The sequence below is a fragment of the Pelecanus crispus genome, chromosome 2 (assembly GCF_030463565.1).
Source record: "Pelecanus crispus isolate bPelCri1 chromosome 2, bPelCri1.pri, whole genome shotgun sequence".
NCBI lineage: Eukaryota > Metazoa > Chordata > Aves > Pelecaniformes > Pelecanidae > Pelecanus > Pelecanus crispus.
The window spans coordinates 105,908,771-105,928,971 of NC_134644.1; the positions used below are offsets into that span (position 1 = coordinate 105,908,771).

At 37.8% G+C, this 20,201-nt stretch overlaps 1 protein-coding gene across 1 annotated transcript in view; it reads left to right on the forward strand.

The window, feature by feature from the left end:
- GABBR2 (gamma-aminobutyric acid type B receptor subunit 2) overlaps positions 1-20,201 on the forward strand; it is a 502,001-nt gene that overhangs the window by 333,339 nt on the left and 148,461 nt on the right. Inside the window, exon 12 of the mRNA XM_075705561.1 lies at positions 10,683-10,790. Coding sequence (XP_075561676.1) covers positions 10,683-10,790 — 108 coding nt within the window. The remainder of the gene's footprint in view (positions 1-10,682; positions 10,791-20,201) is intronic.

A 20,201-nucleotide genomic window follows, 5' to 3' on the forward strand; every position in this document is an offset into this window, starting at 1 on the left:
TAGTCTTTAAAAGAACCAGCTACAATGGAGTGTGATCATAAAAAGCCATTGAGTCAAAAACATGCGGGTATAACAACTACATCTCAGGCACAGAGAAAAGTCATGTCAATGGAAGGTTTTGGTTTTTTTTTTTAAATAAGGAAGTAAAAACTTTGATTTAGCCTTTATAAGCACATGCAAAACTAAAAAGCAATCATTAGTGTTATCCCCCTTTAAGCCAAGTAATCATCCTCTTTGTCTTCCATATTTCAAAAATGATTAAATCTCACCAGAGCAGCAGTATATACATGATAGCAAGTTTCTTTAATTAGATATGTTGTATATGGTTTCTGTCGGCATTCTGTCTTACAGTTTCAGTTTCTGATAACTTTTTGACAACACTTACAAAAGGTCCTTAAATACTCCTGAGTCTACCCACAAAATTCAGGAGAAATGTTTCCTAAATTGTAGGTATTACATTCCAAATCTATTGTGTGTGCTTCCTCCATAGCACAGTGTTTGTAGCATTGTTTGGAGAGTGAAGTGCTTTGCAATCTCTGGTCTTTTCTGACTTTTCTACAACCTAAATCTCCATATGGCATATGTTTTATGCTGTAATATTCCAAGGACACTGAAACAAGATACAAAATTACATCAGTAACACCTGAAAATTTCAAAAGATTTCTTTGATAAGTTGTACCACTCTTTTCCACTCTGTAAGGCACTGGCTGTAGGCGGATGTGCTATATAAGTTAATATGCTGAAACACAGAACTCAGTGTTAAATGTATTTGAGAGTCAGCAAAGCACTTTAAACATATGGTCAAATAATTGGCTGAATAGGGGTATTATGTAAGTCTTTGAAATGATATAGTGTTGACCCAGTGGTAGAGTGGGTAATTGGTTCCCAGACTAACTCGTTTTTATCTTGGCATGCCCATTTTCTATGAAAAAGTAATCAAGTATATTTAAATACCTAATAATTTGTGTTCTTATGGTAAGAATTCATAATACCAAATGTAGCATTATTTAGTTCCATGTCAGAACTAGAAATTAGGTGTCATATTGTAAAACTCAAGTTACATGGAATTAAATCTATCCAAAGCAGTGAATTCTGAGAAAGTGGTCAGTGTATTATAGAACCATTAGATCATGTCTTACTTAATAGCAACTTCATTGGTTGTACAGAAAAAGGAAAAGCAATACAATATTTCATTAAATGCATGTATGCCAAAGTAGAAAGTGCTTCAGATATGAGGGGGAGAGAGGGGAAGAGAATGATCTATCTTTGTTTTTAATCTCAGAATTACCATGGTATCATAGCAAAAACGACGTTAGAAGTAAGGGTGTGAAACTAGATGTGATGCCAACTGGAAAAATGCAAGCAAGTGGAAAATAATTGAAAGCATTCATTATATGGAAGAGAGAGATTCGAAATTAGCAATGCCAGTGACATATCCTATGAATAGAGTTTAAGCTGACATACTAAATAGAGATACTTAAAATAGAGAGAATATTTGATATGATCATAACGTTTAGACTTCTGTAATATGTTCTACTGAGAATTTCATGCTTTACATTTAAGATGAGTAATGTCTTTGCAAGTTGGAACTGCTATGGGATGAAAGGCTATGGCCCTAAGGAGGAGCACAGTCTCCTCTTCTCTGTTATGCATCTCCTTCAAGTAGGCAAATAAAATGCTGTTCATATTCTCTGGATATAACTATTTAAGTTGGGGCTGAAAAGAAGGTTGTTTTAAGCACTCTGGGTTGCAGTAAAATGCCCATTGTCTCCACCCAGAAAGGGATGGTGTATGAGGTAGTAGTAAACTGAAAAGTTCTGCTTCTCCTGAGTCCTGTTAGTCCTGATGTGTAGCAACACTTTCTCCTAGAGAGCGTGCTGCATTGGGCGATCAGAGTGATAGGGAAGGGGCAAATGATCTGTTTGGAATAGAATCATAGAATCGTTTAGGTTGGAAAAGACTTTTAAGATCATCCAGTCCAACCATTAACCTCCACTACCAAGTCTACTCTAAGCCAATCAAGGGTAGACTAGACTAAACCACGTCCCGAAGTGCCACATCTACCCGTTTTTTGAACACAAATATAGGATTCACGCTATTCTGGGAGATATCTATTTTGGAGATAGGAATTGTCTTCCAGTCTCCTTTACACTCCAGACTTCTGCAAAGGTGTTACATCAAAGATAAGAGGATCCAAGTCTTGCGATTTACACAGCCACTAATATTAAGCACGCTTTATCTTGTTTATCTCATTAATTAGCTTAATTGATATGAATTGCCAGAACCAGGCTGATAATTCTGTGATTCCTGGTGATTTCTCTGAGCCCTGTCAGTGTTTTGCCTTGGATAAAGTAAAGACAGCATGAAGGTTTTTGCACACCTCTGGTGTTCAACAGTGCCTTCATCCATCCCAGGTTGTTCTCAGGCTTTCAGATTTCAGTCAGTTGCTCTCAGCCATGGTGCAGGCATTTGGAAACAGGCTTCGTACAGAAAGAAGGAACCAAACAGCGGGGTGGGATGGGGTGGGGTGGGGTGGGATGGAGTGACAGAAAGAGAGAAGGAAAGAATAGAGATAGTACTGATAAAGTCCAGCTACCTACTGCAGTGTGTGACTATCTGGACTTTGTGTTTTTCTCAGTCAGACATCCTGAGAACAAGCACATTCATGGCAACAGTAGATGTTATAGACCTTATCTTCTCGACGGTGTACTTTAAAATATGACCTTTAAATGCATCCAGATCTTCAGAAGCATTTAGGGTTTTTTGGCTAATATTATTCTTAATTACAGATCACGAATACTCGAAATCTGGCTCTGTGTCTTGTAGCAATGTGAAAGGCAGGTTCTTTTTTACTGATTTTTCATAGTCATACGTCTGCCCCACTGAGAGAACAGCTAGGCAAGGTGGAACTCCATGGTCCATATTGCACCTTTTCTTAGGAAACCCTGAACCTGCGCAAGCTGAGGATCCCGGGGTGGTATAAGAGTGGAGAGACATCCCGAAAACCACATTAAACAGAGACTGAGAGACTGCAGTGAGGAGCAGGGAGGAAAAGTCAGGTGTGAGAGGATATGGAATGGGTGCCTCGGGATGGAGAGAGGCTGCAGGGTGAGGGGGATGCTGGGCAATTTGCTAAAACTCTGAAAGTCATGGAGCTGGCTGAGAGCAGTTCTGGAAGCAGGGACTTGCTTGTAATGGTAGCAGGGAGAGGGAGAAGATGTATGAACCTTCTGTCTATTCATTTATTTCTGCTTTGTCTTCCCTTGTTGTTTTGAGTTTTCTCTGTTTAACCATTTTTGGGGTAACTAACTAAAAGGAAAACATCTAGGCAGTGCCACCTCAAAGCTGTGGCTGTCTTGGTGTATTATGGGCAAGAACCACTTGGACTAGACGCTGTGCTACAAAATAGCATCTAGCCTTGATATTTGGTTAGTAGTTGATGATGTGCTCCTTATTTGTACCCTTTATGTTCTTCAGGCATTGCCATAGGTTTTGGGGGTTTTTCCCCCCTTTGGACTTTATATTTGCCCCATTCTTTTCCTCAAATTGTTTAATTTTGGCCAGGAATTAAAAAAGCAACAGATAGACACTCAGCTCCTACTGAACTGCAAAAGGATTTGGACCTCTTATCCATTTCTTTGTCTCTGGAAACCGTAGCCTTTGTTTGTATTTTTAGTCTGGCCTTTTTCATTTTGTGTGTATTCTTTAGTTTATTTCCTACTTAATTGTTTAGCTGTTAATTTTAATCTCCCTTGTCTGTATAATCACTTCCATAATTGTCCTCACTGTCGTTCAGGCTGAGACTGATCTCACTCCTATTTAATTCAAAGGCAATTCTGTTACTGAGTTTAACATGAGCCTGATCAGCTTCTATTTTAGTAAATGACATTTTCTTTGGCGGGGCAGAGGGGGAAGTAGAGGCAAAAGTTACAAGGCTGAATAAATACTTGAAACAAAATTATTTTATATGCTAAAGCAAATACACCACAACCTTGCCAGAGATTTATTAAGGTAATATTTTTAGAATATTTTGCCTCTCCTTCAGTAGGACAACAGCCACGTTTTAAAGTCCCCTTATAGAATCAGGAACAATTTTAATATCTTTTACACTACCCATGGATTAATTCTGAAAAATGGTCTGAAATATATTAAGAAGTCACTACAGGAGATCTCACAGCATGTGAAGAACCACCGTACTTAATTTATGTGAAAACAGCAGGATTCAATTCTCTGATGTTATTGCCACTTACGTTTTACAAGAACTGTGCTGGTGCCGAGCAAATTCTAAAGAATGAGTTAAAAGTCATAATCACATGTCAAAAAATGTTTGATATAAATGAGAAAAGTATAATTCAAATGGATGAACTCATTCTTTGGGACCTGCCTGTGCTCACACTGGGGATTTTGCCATGGTTAATAGAAGCAGGATCAAGCCTCAGTGAAAACTTGTTGTGATGACACACTTTTGTTCATCATAATGATCCTTTATGTCCCCAGTTTGCCAAGAAAAATAGGAGGTCCTTAATTTTCAGCTCATGAGTAGTCCACAGAAATCAACGGAATTGTCTACTTAAAGATAATTGTGCTCGCCAGGGCTAAACCCACAGCATGGTTTATTCTGACGTTTGTTACTTTTAAGTGCCTAATACTAAGATGCCACCAGGCTGCTCAGCACTGATGTTCAGCTGCAGCCTGACCCTGTGGGCACTGCAGCTTCCAACCCTGTGTGCGCGCAAAACTGGCTAATTATTGATATTCCCAAAACTAATCAGTCTGAGTCTCATAAACTAAGCTGGAAAGAGTCTGGAGTGTCAAGTCCTATGAAAGATTTGAAAGTTTTTATTTAAAAGAAACCATTAAAATTAAGGTCTTGAAATGGTAAAAATGATGCTTTCAAGAATCTTAAATCTGAGTGATTCCTCTGCAGGAACATAATTTAAATGTTTTGCTAACTGAAGAAAAACTTGTTAAAGAACCAAGCTGTTTCACTATACCATTCAAATAACTGTTATTAAAAAAAAATAAAAAGTCACCTGGAGAGGTGAGAAGAAGTTTGTAGCTTTTTATGCAACACATGGAAGTTCTTTGTGCTGATATTTGGTTTTCTTTATTCTTCATTCTGAGTCTTTAATCCCATCTTCTTGTTGTCTTCTTGATATTGGCAAACTGGAGCAGTATAGAAAATGTAAAGCTGCAACATGAAAAAAGAGAATGTGTAGTATGTTCAGGTCAGAGAGTTGTTTTTTTTTTTCTTATGACTTAACAGAGGAGTAAAATACATTGCTTTATTGATCAACTGCATTTGAAATTTTTATTATTGCCTTCATGAGCTCAATACCTTCCCAGGCATTCCTTGTCAGTTCATGACTGTGTGGTCTTCTGAATGCATATACATTGGTGGTCAAATATGGGAAAATAATGGAACTTCTTTAAAAGCAAAACTTTTTACCTTTCATCAATTCAGTCCATTTTCCAAGATAACCTTATTTTATAATTTTATATAGAATTGTAATTGTATTAAAATAAATTATTTAAAATACATTCAAATAATATTGTGTTTATCTGAAAATTAATGGTACCTAAAAGAGTGGTTTTGTTTGTAAGCTTCATTCTTAGAGTATATAAACAAGGAGAGACTTTTACTTCTTTGTTCAGGATGTTTCTGGTGCTTTCACCACTTGCTAATTTCCCCGTACTAACTCATTGTTCACAATTAGATGGCTTCTTTTATTAATAATGAGTTGTAATATCAAATAACTTTGTAGGTCGGTTACACAGATGTATAAATAGTAACCATTTCAGCATTCACATAACAAGATGATGGGCGAGGTGCAGATAGATTTGTGTGAAGATATCAAATAGCAGCATTGACAACATAGGCTAGCCAGCTAAGGCTCAAGGTTGAGAGGAAGTATGATTCAAATGGAAGTAACTTTATATAAAGCTGTCAAGCTATCAGTGCTTATTATATAGTCCTGGTTCTGGCTGGGATAGAGTTAATTTTCTTCCTAGTAGCTGACACAGTGCTGTGTTTTGGATTTATATGAGAATAATGTTGATAACACACTGATGGTTTAGTTGTTGCTAGGTACTGCTTACACTAGTCAAGGACTTGTCCAGCTTCCCATGCTCTGCCAGGTGCTCAAGAACCTGGGAGGGGGGCACAGCCAGGATAGTTGATGCAAACTGGCCAAAGGGCTATTCCATACCATATGACGTCATGCTCAGTATAGAAACTGGGGGGGGTTGGCCGGGGAGCAGCGATTGCTGCTCGGGAACTGGCTGGGTATCAGTCAGCAGGTAGTGAGTGGTTGCATCACTTTTTTTTTTTCCTGGGTTTTATTTCTCTCTCATTGTTCTCCTTTTCATTACAATTTTTATTACTATTGTTATTATTATTATTTTGTTTGAATTATTAAACTGTTCTTATCTCAACCCATGACTTTTCTTACTTTTGCTCTTCCGATTCTCTCCCCCATCCCACCGTGGGGGGAGGTTGAGTGAGTGGCTGTGTGGTGCTTGGTTGCTGACAGGGGCTAAACCACGACATATGTGATGGAAGAATACTCTTACTTTAAAAAATAAAAGATCTTTAGCACCTTATGGATAGTTTTAAAACAGAGGGGTTTTGTTGCAAAGGGAAGTTGAAAAGAAATGCTCCTACAAGATGTAAGGAGCATCATGTTCATAAATGCAGTACCTCTTTAGCTGAACCTTAGAACATTTGTTTAAACAATAATATTTGACAAAGTAAATTTTTGTTTGTTTTAAATAAACACCATACCTCCTCCAAGACTGGAAAATTACCCATAATGGCCTGTTTCTTTGTGGATACACGTTCAGTGTTTGGTGGTCATCAGCTGTGTTGTCCACTAAATAAGTTATTTCTAGCTTTTTCAGCTGTCACAGGTAATGTACCTGTAAGAGCTTCTTTCAAGTAATTTATAAAAAGCACAAGTTCCAATCATGGGTGCATACATAGTGTTTTCAAAAATAGACCATAAACCAAAATAGTGTAGGAAGTATAAAGAGAAGAGAACTAGGAAACTGCATTTTAGTGTCTTCCTAGACATACTCAAGTGTTGCATGCCAAACAGTATTATCTCCTTTGACACTTGAGAGTTGTCTTTGAATGATAGAAACAAAAAAATTTGTAGGACATATTCAATTAGTCAAAACATCTTATTAAAAAAAAAAAAAGTAACCAAGAAATATAAGCAGATAATTGAAGGTATATCCTAAAATTCAGTGAAGGCATGAGGAATTTTGTAATGACCTAACCTTTTAAGAAAAAGATAAACAGTAGTTATTTTTACAAATTATCCTTCCATAGGAGCATAGGAATGTTTTCAGGTTTTGTGTCTAGTTTGGAGTAGGGATTTGAATGCAAGTTTCCCATCTTCTAAGGATGTGCCTCTCCTGCTCATTTGGTGGGTACTGGGGGGAGGGTGATCTTCCTCAGCCTCTTCTGTCGAAACACATCATTATAAACGTCTAACATGAGAGAATTGCTGATCGATTGTGTAACATCATGGTCATGCTCTCCAATTATTGATGTTATTTTTATCATGTTCTTTCAAATGAGTGGGATTTGGAGGTATAATACTTTTAAGAATATAAATGGGCAGATACATGAATTTCAGAGGCCTTTGCTGTTTTCTAAATTTTTAATTTTGCTGGCTGCATTAATGAATTATAGCGGACAATTTCGAGGTCATTTTCTTCAAAATTAAAAATTTATTTTCATCTGAAACTTATCATCTCATTCTTAGCACCAGTGATCTCATTTTGACAAAATCTCCTGATATCTTTAAGCCAGAATGTTTCCAATATACCCAACAGTTATATTATTCTAATTTGCATAATACAGCTCAGGAATACATAAACCATTTTGAACCAAACATGATAAAAATAACATAAGAATAACATTTTTCTGAATATCAAGTTAAAAACATATTACAAGCGTAATTGAATTTATTACTATTCCCAAAAGGCAATTACTCTTTCATTAGGAACAAAAAAGAGTCTTATTAGAGACATGAAAATACCATGTATCTGTTTGCCAATTATATCACTAAACTGTACACAAAAGAGCTTATTAATAGAAGCAAAAAGATTGAATGCTAAGAATGGTTATCACAGCTCAGTTGATGTGAAGTCAAAAAAAGATGTAACTGGCTAATATGAACTTATTGATATGAAACGTATTTTTCAGATCACTCAGAGTTGACCTAACTGTGGTTTTACTGAAGTTATTAGCATAATGTATGATAATGGCTAACACACAAAGACTTCAAAAAATATTTAAGTTAAAAATATTACTTTGCTGACCTAAATATCTATTCCTACTTTTTTGGGTTATGGTTTTCTTTTTCAATACCGCATTGAAGAAAGTCACAAAGTGGCATAGCTCACATGGTTTGAATCTAATCACAGTTGGTTTGCTGATTTTATTAATAACAAGATTAACCAGCAGTCAGTGTGAACTATATGTTTAGAGTCAATAACAGCAATGCAACAGATAAACCACATTAGAAGCTAATAAAATGTCAATATATACATACAAATATCTGAACAATCTTCTATACATAATCACAACCTTGTCTAATAAACGCACACACTGAGTTACTTGCAGACACCTGCTGCTCACAGGACATGTGGGTTACCAGCACACCCTTTCTTCTGGGGGTGCAGGTTCCCCTATAGACACCTGTCCTGTAGGAGATGTGGGCTCTCTGCCTTTGTGTGTATCTATCTCTGCAACTCGGTAATGCCCACGTTATCAGTTTTGGTCAGACACTTCTGGGTGTCCATTTGTATACACTTCTCTTTGCCAAAACTCAAGGTGCCTGTTCGATATGTACTTTTGTCTCACTAATTCACTGTTATTGGCCATACGTATCTTCTTTCTTTCTTTCTTTCTTTATTTTAAGGAACTGTAGTCATTTTATGTCTCTCATTGCTTTATCAATATTTTTTGAGTAAGCCAAATCTTTTTTTTTTTTCTTTTCTGCCTTGATACCCAGTCACTAATGCTTACTAAAAATCAGAATTTCTATTCCACAGAAAATATGGGGGGAAAAAAATCACATTTTGAATACAAAAATGGAAATTATGAAGATGTTTGGAAAGGCAAAGACTAAGTAACATGTATTTAGAAGTGAAACATTTAGATTATTCGTAATATTGATCTTAGATCCCAAGTTTTGCATCTTACTACAGCACCTAGTTTCTCATCAATATGCATGTCCTAAAGTTACAAATTAAAAATCCCAACCTTTTTAGAAGTCAGGTGTGAAACCAGGCTGGTTTCCAATGAAAAACATTGCCTTTAGGTCATTTAAAGGTTTTTTCAAAATCCTTTCTCAGAAACTCCTGGTTTCCACAAATCAGATTGATTTTATATCAAAAAACAGCTCTATTGGCCAAGGATGGGTGGTCCACCTGCGTGAAAGAAGGATTATTTTCCCCTTTTCTAGCTTTGCCTTCCCTGTCTTTAGCTATTGTCTTTCCCCTGGTTTTTCCATCTGCAATGCACAGTGCATTTTATTTTTACTTCTTTGTTCGCTTTTTTGTGGTCTCCCTTCTTGACAGCCATCCCAGGTGGAGTCTCTAGAGGGAGGCGGAGATTGTTCCTCCTCCTTGTGATTTCTCAGGCTCTCAGATTCAGCTGTAGGCTTCCAGCTCCCTGCTGTACCTCTTGCGTGGTCTTCCACCTGCTATGCTCTGTAGTCTCCGGTCCCTCTTTGGTGAAGAAAATAGTCTGTTCAGGGCAGAAAAGCTTTCAAACAGCCAGACCTCCAGGGCAATGAAAAGAGAAACTTCCAAGGAATTAGAGGGGGCTGTGCAGAGGATGCTATGGGCAGGTGGGGAATTGTACAAAAAAGCTTTGGTAACTTGTGTTCTGTCCTCCCTGGTCAATTTGAGGTTTTTCTATTAAAAAATAAGTCATCCTAGTTTTTACTCTAAAGACATCATGTCTTTTTTAGTTTAAAAATCTTCTGGTTTTTTTCTAGGAAGTTCGCTATAATGAAAATGTCTACATAGGTCTATGTCAAAGCTGTGACCAGCTCAGGGTCCCATTACTCCATCATTCTGTATACGCTCACCATCTCCTTTTTCTTAGACCTATATTACGGGTATTATCTTTGATTCAGGTCTTGTTCCTGAGGCCTGCGCACCAAGGCTATGTCTTGCCATTTTTCCCTATATGATAATTTTAACGTCAGTTTTTCTTTTCTTTCCAGAATGCTCAGGGTCTGCATTAAGTGACACATACCTCTCATAGTACAATTTCCTCTTATTTAGTCTGAATAACATCTCTACTTCTATGTTCATTTCTGTTCAAAATGTTGCTGTTGACAACAGTTCCTTTCTCTGTCTGCACAGAACACAATAAAAGTGAAAAAAAATGCAGAATATTGTAACAGAGTTGTGTTTTTATATATGGAAGGCATTAATTCAGCATCCAGATTCCTTAGACTTGGAGAGGAAATGGAGGGAGGAGAAAAAAAGCAAGAGAACAATGAATGAGACAATTCTGAAATGTCAACATTTTTTTGAAGTTCTTTAAATATTTTTTTTCTCAAAGTCTTGAGAAAAAAGTTGTCTGAAATTGTGATACCACATTGTCTACTGAAAATTAAACGGCTTTGTCTTTTTTTATATATATATATTTTTAGGTCCGAACATGGATTCTTACAGTGGGATACACAACTGCATTTGGAGCAATGTTTGCAAAAACATGGAGAGTTCATGCAATTTTCAAAAATGTAAAAATGAAGAAAAAGGTGAGGGGAAGCAAACTATTTTCTCGCTGCCCTGTTAATATAATTTTCTAACTGTTTTGCTGCCTTTCCTGCATGGCCATACTTGTGCTGCGTCTGTTCTTGTGTCACATTCAAAGGTCCTGAATGGTTTGATATTGGGGCTTTCTTGGTCTCCTTTTTAGTCTCTGAGAGTTGGAGTCGAGCATCAGCCCTTCAGTCTTTATAACAAGAGGTGGACAGTGGAGATGGCTGTAAACTGTCAAAGTTAATTCAGATCCTCACTATTATTTAGTATGTTTTTTCAGCATCCAGAGGTTTCCTTCTGGTAGATACACAGCTATTATGAAATGTTTTCTGCATATGTCTGTTTGGGATACAGGTATTACACACAAGTTTCTCATGGATTGGTAGGACAAGGCAAGAGAAAGTGCTGTTTATACGGCTTTCTATTTCTAATTTTGATCGAAATTGCACAAGCTTACCCTAAGACTGATGGAAATTGAACCACAGTAGTCATCTCTGGCATTTTAGATACAGAACATTTTTGATAAACAATTAGGCTCAGCTTAGGAGTAGTACAACACCTCATGTATGTATTGTTCATTTGATATTTTTCCTGTGGAGCTTCTTTTCACACATGAAGTGCTTTTAATCAGATGATTTTATTTAAAAATGGTAAAACTGGTGAATAGAAATAATTTTGATGGAAAAAAACATAAGAGAAATGTGCATGAAATAGAGAAGCAAAATTAATATTATTATAGAGTAAGAAGTAGTGCCAAATGCAGTTCCTATATGCAGCTGAATAGATTTATTCTAATAAGTGGTAAAGAGTAATTTACACCCAAAATAAGTAGAACAATATTCCAAAACCTCTTCAGATTCTTCTGTTTGTTTCCCTCTGTGTGTGGTCATGGAAGACCTGTGTTATTATTTTGTTATTAGTACTATGTTATTTTTCCTACAGTTGCAACATGTAGGGAGTTGCTGTCACCATGAGATACACCTTTCCCTAAAACAGTTTGGATTTTAGATAGACAGAGAGAGAGTTCACTCAGTTTCTGAGAGGATTTATGTCTCAGGTTATTAAGGAAATATGTACTGTGGCTGGAACTGGACCTAGCACTCTGGCACCTTAACAACACAACCACCTAGTCCTTCCCTCTACTATTCAGTCATGTCAGGTTTGCTTAAATTTTGTTAATTAAATCCCAAATATAATTTAATGTAAAAAATAAGGAAGAGTAAATAACTAATATCTTAAAACTAACTAAAATTATAAGAAATTTCTGTACCAGAAATGGGATACTCTGGATGGAGGGAAGCAGAGACCACCCTTTCTGCACTTGTGCAAAGACCCCACCAGAATATATGAGTTTATGTTGCCGGAGTCCAATATATATTTTTCAAGGATCCTACACTTCCTGTAGTAAAGATTTTTACCCAAAGTTGGGCCAGTATTTTACTTCCTTGAAAAATGAAATTTTATATTGCAAATGTATTTTCAGCTATATTGGTACAAATCTTTGTAAATTAGTGTGTAAATGAGTGAAGTTACACAAGATATTGCCAGTGTAACACATACAAGAATTTACTTGATAACATTTATTATCCTGAGAAGTTTATCATGTCTACAATACATACTATTCCAAATAGGAATGAACAGGTACTTCAGTGGACTGACACTAAGTACTTGCTTTATTGTTTTTCAGAAAACATTTCATTTTAGAGCTTCAAGTTGCTACTTAAATATTAAATTTCACTGTTTGTTAATTAAATGTAATCCTCAAATTCTATATAGAGCCTGTTCTTCAACAGGCCCACCAACAGCTGCAAATTGCAATTGTTTATTCACAGCTGGATGTTAAAAATGGTTTAAGATCAGACACTGACTGGTATAAGGGAGATAAACTTCCAGACATCTGGATGCTGACCAATGAGATGCTTCACTCTGAGTGATACTGGAAACACCAAGGCTGTTAGGCCACCTCATTCAATATTCTGGAATTATGTAAACAACACATTCTGTTCTGTAAACTTTAAAGAATGGCTGTTCCACATAATTACCTTGATTTTCTTTATTTGGGTATCCCACCCCAGAACACAAGCATGAATTATGAAAGACAACAGTTTTCTTAATGCAAAACAAATTAGCTATCCATGATAAATGTTTACTAGTCATATACTTTCTGTCTCTGATTTGCCAGGATAGATAAAACTGGGTTTAAGAGTTGATTGAAAAACATGGCATTCTTTACTTATGTCTTACAAGAAGGACATTTCCATTTTCAGCAGATGTAGTTTACAGACAAAGCATTTTGTATCTGTGGAAGCACAGACAATAGAAATTTTCACAAACAATATCTAAACTGACAAGTAAACAAAGGTAGTGCTGCATGAAAAAGCATATTAATGTTTTTTTGAATTAGCTGTGCCATGACAGAGAAGACTGGTGTTTCAATAAGAGGAGTACAAAGTTCCAAAATTATTTAAGTACTCTGGATCCTATTCATTTGTGATCACTTCAGTTTCCACCTGCATATGACAGTAAAATGTGACATTTAAGTATACCACTTCTGCCTGTCATCCTGGATATTTTCATCAGGAAAATTTTCCAGACAGTGAAATTTTTTCACAAAGTGGAAGAAGCTCTGTGCAGCTTTTGAAAATACTGGTTCATTCATTTCATGGAAAAAGGTATTAAGTAAGGAAAGAATATAATGAGTGAATCTATTTATCTTCATCAGATAGAGCAAGCTTGCTTCCAAACTTTTAATGGGCGCTTATCTTAATTGTACAATATGGCTTTGTGAAGAGATGAGTGGATTTCTCTCTCATTGTGAGAAAATATACAGAATTTTAAATAATAATACAGTATAGCTCCATTTTAGTGCAGTGGAGAGTGGAACTAAATGATTTAGAGTGTCTTGAATTAGGTGAAGATTGGTGTTAACTTCTGTTTATAAAGGTCTCACAAATCTCTTTTATTTTCACCCATTTATATATCTACTCCTTTGTTATTGGAAAAAAATAAACAATAAAATTCAGAATACGCTCCTTCTGCTATCAGGCTGCTAACTGATAAATTTTGCAAGATTCCCAGAGCTCTGTTACCATCTTTGATCTTGCTAGGGCTCAAAGGAAGCAAATGAAAAATGTATTAATTTTAGCTGGATCTGAAACAGAGGGGTGCAAGGGAATCAATTTTTGTCAAATGGAAATGAAAAAAATCAGTAGGGGGAAATAAATTATTTTTGAGTTTTAAAGAGGTTAGCAGAGATAATGGAAAATAGAATAAAATTGGTATTAAAAATAACTGGAACACTTATAACTGAGGTGCAATTCTGGTTTTGATTTGTCTCCTTTCTGTTGGTTTGGACAGCAGAATATCTGCCCAGTGAGAGGTGGGGACTGCTTTTATGTTTCCCTTACCAGCAGAGGAGGACTGGTAGTTGATAAGAGGAAAGGGAGGAGAGTATCAGTGGCAGGAGAGCGTGTGCTGTGGGAAGCTTTAGCCAGCTGAACTGTTTGAAGAAGCCAGCCCTTCTGGTAAAATTTAGAAGGTTGTGAACCTGTCTTTTGATGGGAACTGCACTGTCTTAGTTTTTGGGGGCATTAAAGCAGTCATGCTTCATAGTGACTGCTCCTGCACAGCTCCAGTATGCCAAATAAAGACCATTCACTTTTGACAAATACCAGAATAATAACAAATTCAAAGCAGTGGTATTTGAAGCCTCCATAAGCTTTATGTCTTCTGCTCCTACGAAGACAAGTATTTGACCATTTGTAGGTGAATACAGTAAAGCATGATGATCTGGATCACAATGTTGCTTGTTGCAGCTTGTGTTTGAAAGTACAATACTTCTTGGTTGACATTGCTGTGATAAGCTTGTCTCACCTGTGACATAGTACCTTCTAGGTCTGTCTATTTGTACTTAATCCTTTAACTGTGACATCAGGGGAGGGATGTTTTATGTTTGATTTTCACTGAAATATTGTCAATGTACTCAGTTATTACTACCACTGTAGACTTCTGGTGGCATATGTATTTATGTTGACAATGCTGTTACAAGGTAAATGCAGAATATAAGTGCACAGGGGATGTATCATAACATCCTTTCTTAAGACTTGTGCTGCTATAGTTTTGCCAACATTATTCTACTTATTGATGATATTTCATAAACTTTTCTCTATTCTTAAATTTACTATGTGATTGTAGAGTTCTCACAGATGAGAAAGGGTTAGAGAGCTTAACAAGTATTGAGAAAAGATACTGGTACTATCCCAGGGTTAGAAAGCTACAACCAACCACAAGAGAGAAAAATTACTTACAAGTCCAACTTGACCTAGCTATGCCTACCAGTCTGCAGTCTGGCAAACTTATGTTCTTAATTTCTTACTAAGTCCTTAAAAGACTTCTGGAGAGAGCTGTGGCCTTCATGCATTGCAAAGAGAGATAGGAGATTGTACAGCCTACTTTGTTGACACTAGCACGGGGAAGGGAGGCTGGCACTGTGAGAGAACCATGGGGCCAGGAGCAGGGAAGAGGCTAGGAATGAGAAACTGGTTTAGCTGCTAAGGGCTTTGGAGGGAACGGGGGACTGTCTGGATAAAAAGAATAGGGAAAAGCTTGGGATTGTAGACTGGGAGAAGGAGTTGGAGACTGAATTTGGATAAAAATTCCCAGAGAGTTAAATAAGATTGAGAGCCAACAAGGAGTTGAATGGAGCGGGGAGGGTTGTAAGAAGTGGTCAGTGAAGCCGAGTATGGTAACACAGAGCCTGAGTTTTGGATCTGGTTAAAAATTATGTCTGGTTAAAAACTGGATTCAGATTGAAATTTAGAGGCAGGATGGCAGGCCTGAAAAGTAGGGACATAGACTGGGAAAGAAACATAGGAGTGGGAAAGAAATGAGTCAAGAAAGAGTTTAAATTAGGACTGGCCAGAATGGTTGCACAGAAGTGTGGGCAGAGCATAAAAACTGAACAGAGGATTTTAGAGTTTCACTGTTCTTTTTTCTATTACTATGTATCTGGCAAAAAAAAAACCCTACAGGCAAAATATGTGCCTTGTCTTCCTGTTATGCTGTTGTACAGCTCACAATAGCTACTAGTTACTCTTTAGCTAAAGCTGATGAGGTGTGCCAAGGTCTAAAGGTTCCTTTTGCTGATGTGTGCAGCTTGCTCTATAGGAATTCTCTTTCTTTTCATTTTCTTTAAAAAGAATGGGCTCATGAAAATGTTAAAAGGCTTATGTTGTGGCTAAAAAGTCAATCATTGAAAACCTACAGCTTGCTAGGATCTCTACAATGTACATTTATAGAATCATAGAATGCTTTGGGTTAGAGGGGACCTTTACAAGTCATCCAGCCCAACCCCCCTGCAGTGAGCAGGGACAGCTTTAACCAGATCAGGTTGCTCAGAGCCCCATCCAACCTGACCTTGAATGTTGCCAGGGATGGGGCCTCCACCACCTCTCTGGGCAACCTGTTCCAGTGCTTGACCACCCTCATTGTAAAAATTTTCTTCCTTATATCCAGTATAAATCTATTCTTTAGTTTAAATCTGTTATTCCTTGTCCTGTCACAACAGGCCTTATTACAAAGATTCTCCCCATCTTTCCTGTAGGCCCCCTTTAAGTACTGGAAGGCCGCAATAAGGTCTCCTCGCAGCCTTCTCTTCTCCAGGCTGAACAGCCCCAACTCTCTCCGCCTGTCCTCGTAGGAGAGGTGCTCCAGCCCTCGGATCGTTTTTGTGGCTCTCCTCTGGACCCACTCCAACAGGTCCATGCCCTTCTTGTGCTGAGGGCCCCAGAGCTGGATGCAGTACTCCAGGTGGGGTCTCACCAGAGCAGAGTAGAGGGGCAGAATCACCTCCCTCGACCTGCTGGCCACGCTTCTTTTGATGCAGCCCAGGATATGGTTGGCTTTCTGGGCTGCAAGCGCACATTGCCGGCTCATGTCCAGCTTTTCATCCACCAGTACCCCCAAGTCCTTCTCCGCAGGGCTGCTCTCAATCCCTTCATCCCCCAACCTGTATTGATATCGGGGGTTGCCCCGTCCCAGGTGCAGGACCTTGCATTTGGCCTTGTTGAACCTGATGAGGTTCACAGAGGCCCACCTCTCCAGCTTGTCCAGGTCCCTCTGGATGGCAACCCATCCCTCAGGTGTGTCAACTGCACCACTCAGCTTGGTGTCATCTGCAAACTTGCTGAGGGTGCACTCGATCCCACTGTCTATGTCATTGATGAAGATATTAAACAGCACTTGTCCCAGTATGGACCCCTGAGGGACCCCACTTGTCACCGGTCTCCATTTGGACATCGAACCATTTGGTTTTTTGTTCCCCCATGTGCCTTATTAGGACCCCAGCGCCGCCTTAGTTTTCTACAGGATGCCGGTGTCATTGGGCAGATACAGTGAATCCGCTCTGGGTGTGCACTAGGGCTGTATAATAAAAACAGTTAGTTTTCTGTTGGAATCCTTTTCACTTAAACTAGAAAAAAATACATAATGAAAAAGGCAGTAGGAGTTTTGAGAAAGGTGGTCTCATGTATAAGATAGTTAAGTGCCAGCATGAAGAAGAATGATTAACTGCCAGAATTATTTGTTATGCTTTAGAAATCTCTCCGAGCACAACTTTCAGATAGCACCGGGTTTTGAGAGGCAGATTTATTACCTGAGTGAAGCAGAGCAGGAATTCTCAAACTTTTTAGCTCATTGCCTTCCCACTCCATTTTTTAACACAAGTTTGGTCAACCCACCTCCTTAATTCACATACTTAATGGTCCATAAACTGAGAAGCATGGAAGACTGGAAGGGGTCAGAGACCATCTATGTTCTTTCTGGGGAGCGGAGTACATGGGTTGCTCTGAGCAGCCCCCGGTCCTGGCACCTCCAGTTGGGGTGGGCAGTGGCTGGCTGTGTGCTGTCACCCCATGGTACCCGCTGCAGGGAAGCTGTCAGTACCTGCAATTGCACAGAGTCTCTGGGGAAAAAAAAAACAGAGAGAAGAGAGCAGCTGGAGGCCACATGCTTATGAGCTTATGTGCTGCTGCCTTCTCCTCACAACTTGTCTCTGTTTATTGCTATCCCCATCCCTCATTTGAAAACTTCTGCAAGAAAGTTTTTAGATGAGTGCAATCTCTAGTTATAAACATTTCTATAGGTTTTTCAAGCCACCTAAGACATTTAGAATTTATTACAACCTATAATCTTTCTCACAAAAGTCCTAAAGAGGTTTTAAAAAAGATGTTCATTATGTTAATCATTTAAAAATAAAAAAGTTTTCCGCATTATTTTGACAGAGGGTTTAGGTAAGAACCTCACAGGCCACATCTTATTTACTCAGTTAAATGCCTTTGTAGTTGTAGTTCTGTATTAGTATAGGTGTAGATCATACTACCTAATCAGTTCTTTCTGTAACTACTGCTGTAAAATACTTTTCCAGGTCAGTTTTCAGACTGTAAATATTTATACTTTTCCAGGACATCTTTTTCAGTCTAGCTAGAGCTTTTTGTGTGTATAACAAAAAGCTATATGCTGGATTTCCCCTAGGATACACAGGTATTTTACCAAGTATATATGACATATCATAAGTCTGAAAAGGAGAAGTGCCAGGATCCAAAAATTTGCTTTGGGTAACCATGCCAACAGTACAACAATCTATTAGGGGCCATCTGCTGAAAATGAGCCAGCATATGGATACCTAAAGAAATGTTCATAGTTATTGTTTAGTCTTTGAGAGTAAGAAAGAAGGCAGCGGTTTGATATTTGCTTATGTTTGGGATTTTTTTTTTTTCATTATGAATATTTACCACTGGACCAAGTAATCCATGATACTTACAGTGCAGTGTAAATTATTCAGGTATAGCTTCATGGGTTATTAATATACAGATATAGTACTTCCTAAAGTGATATAAGTGGAAACCAAATTATTTTATTACTTTTTTCCCTAAATAGCTATAACTATAAAATTTAAGTCCAAAGCTTCAAAAATAGTCAATGTAATCCTAGAATCCACATTTAGATGTAAAATAAGCATCTTGGCTTTTATAAGAGCTGATCAGTCAAAATGCTAGCCAGAGAACAATAGGAATCATATTTCTAAAATTTACATTCATATAAATATGGATCGGGGAACTAAATCTCAAGGTCCTGTCACAGAAAAAAGTCAAGCTAATGAGCTGTACATCTAGGAGAAAAATCTGCTTTTGAAGTGATTTATGTATGTAAATTTCTGCATGGTACAGTTTGATAAGGCTAAACCTCGGTAGCAACAAAAACAATGAAAACCCTGTGTGAAACATAACTGCTCATAAACGGTGCTACAACCATAATTTCTATGTGTTATGAGACTAATGGATAACAGAGAAATAAAGAACATGTCACTAAACAGTATGAGGCAACATATTCCTGAATAGCTTGAAATTGGATTGTAAATGTAATCAAGTGCATTGATGTCCCCAGCTATTTGGTAATGATGTAGTATGCTTTCCCACAGAATTGTTCATTAAAGAAAATATTGAAGTCTAGATATTTTAGTGTTATCTCAAACAAAATCAGAACACTTCTTCCAGACCATTCAAATCCTTTGTGCACTTTTTTCCTAAAGACTTGGATCCCTTTCAGCACTAAAGATGAAAATTCACATCCCTGAAATGTGAATTCCTCCACATTTATGGACTGTACAATCTTGGGCTCAGCAGATGCGTTTCCCTCAAAGGTGAATTTGACCTGGTTTGTTGATGGGATATGCGGCTCAAGGCAGTATACCTAGCTTTCCTTATAGCACAGTGCAGAAGGTAACACGATGCTAAGGTCCGTCTCTAAGGCTGTTCTCCAAAACATTGTAGAGCAAGAATGGTTGGTTCTAATGCTGTCTAGTCTGATTTCTTTAGTGCCATTTTGGTTTGTAAGACTACAGTTTTTCATTTTTGTCCTTTCAAAAGAGTTTTGTGAAACTAGCCATGTTATGTCACTCTGTGTGCTCCCTAAGGTTGAATTAGCAATGTTAGTAAAACAACAATCTCTCCGATTCTCCAATGCATTGTAGCCCTGATTGAGGCTCAGGCTTTCAAAGATGAGGAATTTCATAATTTCTTTAAGTTGTCACTGAATCCCTCCCCATCTCTAACCTCTGTAAAATTTCTATCTTCTGCTCCCCCTAGGAAGCATTCCCCTAGGATGTTCCACCTGTCTTTTATATGAGTTGGAAAAGGGGAAAGGTGTTTTCTAAATGGATACCTTCTCCTGGCAGCAAGGCATAGAGTCAACACATCCACATTTGCAATGCAGTTATTGAGAGGGTGAGTCTGCCCAAAGATGCTCTGCAATTATTCTGAGCATGAGTCAGCAAAGAATACACGTTGTAGAAATGTGTGCTTTAGCAGGCTAGTGACTGTAGCTATTTAATTCTCAAACCCAAACATTTT